This window comes from Polyergus mexicanus, unplaced genomic scaffold (genome assembly GCF_030449975.1).
Source record: "Polyergus mexicanus isolate NDT 795.1 unplaced genomic scaffold, iyPolMexi1.0 SCAF_29, whole genome shotgun sequence".
Lineage (NCBI taxonomy): Eukaryota > Metazoa > Arthropoda > Insecta > Hymenoptera > Formicidae > Polyergus > Polyergus mexicanus.
In genome coordinates, this window is record NW_027223349.1 from 367,296 (window position 1) to 375,000 (window position 7,705).

The 7,705-nt window shown below is 42.7% G+C and overlaps 2 protein-coding genes across 2 annotated transcripts; both read right to left on the reverse strand.

Annotated features, from left to right (window-relative positions):
* Positions 1–3,760: 3,760 nt before the first annotated feature.
* On the reverse strand, positions 3,761–5,950 carry LOC138943654 (uncharacterized). Its single transcript, XM_070314623.1, has 3 exons — positions 5,803–5,950; positions 5,324–5,718; positions 3,761–5,017 (listed from the first exon to the last, which is right to left on the reverse strand). Exons 1-3 carry the CDS (start codon positions 5,948–5,950, stop codon positions 3,761–3,763), a joined length of 1,800 nt encoding a protein of 599 aa, XP_070170724.1.
* Positions 5,951–6,404: 454 nt separating this feature from the next.
* Positions 6,405–7,511, reverse strand: LOC138943655 (uncharacterized). The gene has a single exon (XM_070314624.1). It carries the CDS (start codon positions 7,509–7,511, stop codon positions 6,405–6,407), a length of 1,107 nt encoding a protein of 368 aa, XP_070170725.1.
* Between the last annotated feature and the right edge of the window lie 194 nt (positions 7,512–7,705).

Here is a 7,705-nt window from a genome sequence, read left to right on the forward strand (position 1 = left end):
AAAAGTGCGATGCTCGGCGATAAGCGATTTGACGTAGACGCGAATGATTCCATATTTATAGATGAGATTAAATATGTCGGTACTCCCGGTTTGTATGAATTAATTTTTATGAAAATTCCTAATAGTCTCATATATACAGAAAAAGATAAATTAACATACAGAAGTATATTGTTAACAACGAACGCTCATAGACGTGATCATGACGCTAAAAAATCTGTCTTAGGAAATAAAGGATATAAATACAAATTTATTATCGCTCCGCTTATTCACAACAGCGGCGCGAAAAAAACAGGCGCGGGTCGCGTATCGTCGACTATGCGTGTCACGAACAATAAAATCGATTACGTCCATTGGGACGATCCAAACGAATTAGTGGATCGTCTGCGATTGTTAGACGCTTCGCGTCGAGCCGGCAACAACGCTCACGAAAACGAGATTCTATCGATAATCGAGGAGCTTCGCGAAACAGGAGCGATCGTATAAATTGAACTGTCGCGTGAATGACCGTCACAGTCGTACGCGGAATTCGCGATGTCCGTGAGCAAATTTGGCTCGCCTTTAAAAAATCGAGGCTACGACGCGAGAACCGGAAGACTACGTCCGGCTATCGAGTCTCTGCGAAATTACGTACGCGATAACGCGCTGTGTCTAAGCTCTTCCATTGAATACGACGCGAGAGAGCGTAAGATAAAACGCTTGGCTCAACCTGAGGAGGACGCCGATGCGACAAGCAAAAGCTACGTCGAGGGAATCACATCGCAATTGAGAAAAGACGCGAACGAGGCGGGACAAGGCGTCATTCTACTGTTTACGAGACTCGCTCAGCTCGATAGCGCTTTAGGTAAACGAATAGACGTCGCGGAGAGTTTCGTTTCCGAGATAAAAACGCGCGATGACGTTCTAAGTAAACGAATAGACGCTGTAGAAAATTCCATTTCGAGAATAGAAACGAGCGCTAACGCTCTAGATAAACGAATCGATGTTTTAGATAAACAAATCAAAGGTTTAAACGATCAAATCAAGATTGCGAAAAAAAATATATCGCTCAACGCGGCGGAGTCCTCGACGAGAAACGCGAGTGATTATAAAGTAATGTTAAATCAAGGTAAAGCAATACGGGAACTAAGTCAAAAATCGCGTATCGCGGCGAATTCTGCAGTGAAATCCGAGACGAAGATACGAGAATTGGAAAATTCAACGTCACGATTGAAGAGAGACGTGGACGAGCTATCAAGAAAAGTGAGAGAACTAGCAAGAATTAGCGGGAGCGGCGAACCGCTCGAAAGAAAGATTAGCGGGAGCGGCGAACCGCTCGAAAGAGAGATTAGCGGGAACGACGATCCGCTCGAAAGAAAGATTAGCGGGAGCGGCGAACCGCTTGAAAAAGAGATTCAATTCAACGTTATTCTCGAGAGAAAGAAAAAAGAATTATGAGCGTTAAAAAACGAAGACTAGTCGAGGAATTGCACGCGCCCGCGAGAAGAAACTTCTCGCGTCGTCGCGTTGCGGTGCGCGGGTACGACGACCTATGGCAAGCGGATGTGGTCGAGATGCGTCCTTACGCGAGACTCAATAAAGGCCACAACTACATACTCACCGTTATCGACGTATTAAGCAAATACGCATGGGCTGTACCGCTTAAGAGTAAAAGCGCGAACGAGGTTACTCGAACGTTATCTAAAATAATACGAGACTCTAAGAGATGTCCGAAAAATCTACAAACCGATAAAGGAAAAGAATTTTACAATGCCGATATGCGAAATTTCGCGAAGAAGCACGAAGTAAATCATTATTCGACATATTCGGTGATGAAAGCGTCGATAGTCGAACGATTCAATCGTACGCTCAAAAATTCTATGTGGAAGTACTTCACGCTAAATGGAACGTACAAGTGGATCGACGAATTACCACGACTCGTCGAGGAATATAACACGCGAAAACATCGCACTATAAATATGAGACCTGTCGACGTAACTCCAAAAATTGCCGATAAACTTTTAAATACTGTATACAGCAATATAAAAATCGCGGCTCCGGCGAAATTCAAAGTAGCCGATCCGGTACGCATCAGTAAATTTAAGACGATTTTCGAGAAAGGCTTCACACCCAACTGGACTACAGAGATTTTTCGAATAACTAAGATACAACGGACTAATCCCGTAACGTATCTATTAAAGGATTCGCGCGGCGAGCCGATCGCTGGAGGATTCTACGAGCACGAATTGTTGCGCGTTGGCGATCCCGACGTGTATCTCGTAGAAAAGGTGCTGCGTCGAAAGGGTGACAAGATTTACGTGAAATGGTTAGGAATGGACGAATCGCACAATTCTTGGATAAATAAAACAGCTGTATTATGATAAAAATGTATTTTTATTAAATAAAACTACATATTATACATATTATACATATTATACATATTATACATATTATGCAAAATTGTAGACATGTTAAAACTAAAATAATCGTATAATTATAAAACAAAAAAATCTTAGAAAAAATTGTAGACATGTTAAAACTAAAATAATCGTATAATTATAACAAAGAAAATCTTAGAAAAAATTGTAGACGTTAAAACTAAAATAATCGTATAATTATAAAACAAAGAAAAAAATAATAACACAATACAATTAAAATTAAGACTTGCGAAAATCGATTAACCGTTTAAATAATCGATTAGAGTGATTACCATTATTAATCTTTAAATCGTATAATTATAAAACAATCGTAATTTTGTACGAGTTCTCTCTTGCGCTCCATATAAATTCTTTCTCGCGCCGCTACGCGGCCGCCACATCCTGCGTTCTCTCTTTTGCGCTTTATGCGAACTCTTTTTTATATTTTATATATATTCTTCATCGCATTCTTAAGCGAACGTCGTATCTCGCGGTAATTTTATTCTCGCGGTGGCTTTATTCTCGCGTTGCTCTATATATAACGCTTTCAAGAATATAATAAAGAGTCATGGAAATCATCGATCTGCTTAATTCGCGGCAAATCTCGACTCGATTTATGGCAAATTCTCGCATTCTGTCTCGTTTGCATGTAGCATAATATATGTTCGATGCCAATGAAATAGAACGCGAATTTGCCAAATCGAGTCGAGATTTGCCAAGACTTGGACAGAATGGTGGTTTCCACGACTTTTACATCGCAAAAACACAAAAAATTCGTTTTTTGGCGTTATATACGAATTTTTTCGCGTTCTATACGAGTTCTCTCTCGCACCGCTACGCGGCCGCCGTATCCTGCGTTCTCTCTTTCACACTTTATACGTACTCTTTCTCGCGCTTTGTATACATTCTTTATTACGTCACTATGATAATACTAAAACTCGCATTAACATCTTTTTCACATTATTCTATATAAAACACTTCCGAGAGCATAATAGAAAGATCGTGAAAATGTACGATCAGTCTTATTTATAATAGATTTTATACAATATCTATTACAATATCTATTATATATAAGACTGATCGAACATTTTCACGATTTTTTATTAAAATCTATTATAAATAAAACCGATTTATTTTTATTATTTTATTAAAATCTATTACAATAAATTATATTCAAATTATATTATTCGCGCAAATTTGTTCTTCGAAACGATTCGTAGAATGTCTACCGATGTTTTTTCGACGCAACCGTGAATTATATCGAAAATACAATGGTAATATATTATTTATAAAATATGTTTATACTAACAATAAACTACTAACTAAAGTTTAAATGTTTTAAGAAACGTATAGTATTTTTTCGCTCCCTACAACGGTATTTTATAATGTCCCCACGGTAACGTATCCGTAGTTCCCGATATCGTGTATCGTTTGTCATCGTGCGGACTGAGCGCGATCTTCAATTCCGATACTGTATACATCTCATGTAACTCGGATCTTATACAAAACTGCTCGCGCTTCATCTCGATCCCCTGTCGAAGACAGCGCGCGTAATCGTCAAACGTTATCGTTCTCGCGACAACGCCGCTCTTAACACCCTTGATTCTTTTCGTATCGCTTTTACCGGCGACTCGCAACGCGTACATTTTCGTTCTGAGTCCAATAAATTCGGTCATAATCGCGCCAGCGTTCTCATCCTTCATCGCACCGGGTATTTTTTTATTAGCGAGAGGCATTCCATACGCATTACCCATTGCGTAATCGCTCGTATCGAATTTGTCGATATCGCGTTTCATATTCTCGTATATGTCCTCGCATTCGACGCGATAAATGAGACTATCCGTATCGGTGTACATTATTTTACACTTATCTCGATACAATGGTAACATGTACTCGTAGTGAAATTCGTATAAACGAATCTTAGATATATCGAGAATACACATACCTACATAAATCGGTTTATTAAACTTAACCTCGAGTTTACGCAATTCTACAGCTACGAGATCCTCCGCGAAAACGCTTCTACTGTGAAAATTCGGCTTCGCGATCATCGCTTCCGCGCCGTATCGCCCGTCCCATCGAGTCACGAGTCGAACATTCGAATGATTGCGTACGTTCTCCATAGTTTTGCCAAACATGGCATTATTCATTAATTTGTATAGATTTTTCTCAAACTCGTTTTTCGCGTTAATTCGTAATCGTGTATTCAGTTCGATGTATTCGCGCAACCATGAAGATTGCGCGAATCGCAATATTCTGTGTATTTTCGTAATGCGTAATCCGTGTCTAACGCATTGCTGCAAATTGCGATAATATATTACGTAATGGTTTTTATCGTACAGTGTGGCGAGAAGCTTCTCGTCTTGTTTTCCGGGCGGCTTATCGCGCGTCGGGCAGAATGGCAAGTCAGCGTGAGAATCGTGAAGGTTGGACGGATATGCAAGGTCGACCTCTAGAATATAACCGATAGGCGAGTCCGATGTCACGGACATTAAGTCAACGCTCGTAACGTTATCGACCCATCGAAAATTTTCGTAAGGCAACGATTGACACATCGTCCATCCATACAAATTATTTATATCGAAGTACATGAGATACGACGATGGTTCCGAAGGATCGTATGACTGTAAATATTTGTTATTAGCGCGCGCGTATCTATTGGAACATTGACTTAGCCCGCCGCGTATTCCGCGTTCCACGAACATCACCATATCAATGTCGGTTAATAATTCGAATCGCACACTCGTATACTTTAACATAGCGTCCCACGTGTATCCCGGTAACGTGTAATAATACGCGGGATCTAAATTATAACTTCTCATACACGCGTCACGAAAATTTTCGAAAACATCGGCCAATAGAAGAACGTCGGTCTTTAAATACAAATCGCTATAATCGCCTAACGTTTCGACGCGAAATCGCTTCCAGACTCTTATCGCGCGCGCGTAATCACTCTCAGATATCGCGTCACCGGTTAGCGAACTGTAAAAAGCCTCGCGCGGCGGTAGACGAGTCTCTAACAATTTATCTACATCGTCGACATACTCGTACGGAAATACACCCTTTCGCGCGAGAAGCTCGAAATCGGCGTCGCTAAGATCGGAAAATTCCGAACGCGCGATCCTCAATTCGCTTTTGTCTAGATACGACGCCAATTTCTCGAGACTCGCGCTTAGAAATTTGAAAGAATCCACGAAACGCAATTTCAAGCGTTTCCCGAACCTTCCCTCGTCCCACGCATCTTCGACGTTCTTCGTGAAAGAGATATACATTTCTTTCGTTATCGGCAATATTTCCACGCTGCCGGGAAAAGCGTTAGCTACATCTTTAATGATAAAATGCGCGTCGTAACCCGATAAATTGTGAAAAAATACGGGAATTACGTAAGTATCCTTATAATTTAAATTACAATTCGAATGCGCCGGACCTCTGTACCGTCCAGTCAGATGACAGTGATCGCGCACGCGAGCGTCTCCCAATTCGAACGGTTTCTCGCATATGCTGCAGCACGTCGCGTTTACGAATCTCTCCCATTCATCCGATGTAAGATTCGTCATAGGAGCATCGATATCGAGAATAGTCTTCGCGCGAAGCGCTAGATCGTGCAGTTCTTTAACGAACCACAATACGCAATTTTCACCGCGATAAGCTCTGTAAGTAGAGCTAACGCCATCCAGCGCGCATCGCGCGTAATATCCGGCGCTATAGACTTCGTGATGCTGAACGATAGATGTATTCGACGTTCTCCTCTCCTCTTTCTTCTTCAGTACGCATTCGAGATCAGCGTACACCACGAATGGAAGTCGCTCCTTTCTACTATAGTTGCGAAACTCTAACCATTTGTCGTCTTTGGTAGGAAGGACTATAGCGCACTCGTTCATCCTTCCGCAGTCCACGCTGTGAGCCGATAACTTATCGCTCGTTCGAAAATAGTGCATGCATCTGCGACATAACGCACATTTTAAATCTCGCGCATTATCAACATCGCGCGACGATTTTTTTAATTAATACTCACCGATCGCATATATGCGATTTATGTCGTCTACCGCTCAGTTGCGAGCCGACGAGTCGCGACAGATTCTTGATCCACGCGAAATGCGTCGCGTCATCTCGTCGCGTCGTATCGTTAAAATACAGCAGATTAACGTGTCTGTCCTTTTTATCGTCAGTGAGACGCAAAGGAACAACGCGACAACCGCCTTTTCCCTCCTTTTTACTTCGAACGGTATACACATTAATAGATATGTCGTTAATACGTTCGAATCTAGTAATTTTGTTCAAACTCATAGGAAATTTAACGCCCTTCAGATTCAGCACCGTCGTGTAATGCGGATACGAAGATTCCCGACCCGCGTTTTTTTCAGCTGGATACAGAGCGGCGACCACCGCCCATGCGAAACACGCATTGTCATTAGATTGCACGTTTATCACCGCTCTCTTTAACACGATCTCTCGCGGCAATTTGACGTGACATCCCGCGTGCATAGGATTGTATCTGTTCACGTTCACAGTTAAATTGAATATTCGCGATAACGCCCATCCGCTATCGCGCTCCTGAAATTCTTCCAACGAGGCTAGAGTAGCGTCGACCACTCGCTTCTCGTACCACTCTCGCAAGTCGGAAAGAGGTAGAAGCGAATAATTCTTCGTGACAATAGTCTTAACATCGATCTTGTCGCCCGAAACGAACTCGCCAATAAACACGGTATTAACCTTAATACCGTTATATTTATTCATAACATCGCGTATTCGATCGAGCACGGTATCTCTAGCATCCTCGAGAAATCGTCGAGGTTCGATATAATCGAAATTAATAACCGCGCCGGTTAAAACGCGTCTAGAGAAAGCCGTCTCGATCTCGGACCACGAGAATCCCTCGCGTTCCTCTACACCGCCTCCCACGCGTTCGAAACGTCGACGCAGATCGTCTCTCGCGCCCGTTAATCGAACGATTCGAGCGATAAGAGAATTGATCGCTCCGGTCGATCTCCCTCGGCGCTCTCTTCGACATCTCTCCCGCAGAGACTCGAGACACTCGTCGCACCGTCGCGCCCACGCGCGATACGCGTCCCCCGTCGCGACGTCCCGCGCACTATCGAGAAGATCGCGCGCCTCCATCTCGTCACTCGTCGTCTAACGAACGCCAAGATTTTTTACAAATAAACCACGTCTCCTCCTCGTCGTAATTCTCGATGTAGAACAAAGCTCTCGTCTCGCAGCCGGCGCACCAATTATTCGACACGTCGAAAACCTCGTCGACGAGATCGCAAGCGGGCACCATCTCGCTATACACCGTTTTCTTCACGTGCGTC

Bases quoted from the DNA above. Each gene is read 5' to 3' on its own strand.
- LOC138943655 (XM_070314624.1), bottom strand. From the start codon at position 7,511: ATGGAGGCGCGCGATCTTCTCGATAGTGCGCGGGACGTCGCGACGGGG.
- LOC138943654 (XM_070314623.1), bottom strand. From the start codon at position 5,950: ATGACGAATCTTACATCGGATGAATGGGAGAGATTCGTAAACGCGACG. The intron at 5,719-5,802 runs GTAATTTAAATT...TTATCATTAAAG, and splicing joins AGGTCCGGCGCATTCGAATT to ATGTAGCTAACGCTTTTCCC. The intron at 5,018-5,323 runs GTCTGGAAGCGA...AAATATTTACAG, and splicing joins ATTACGCGCGCGCGATAAGA to TCATACGATCCTTCGGAACC.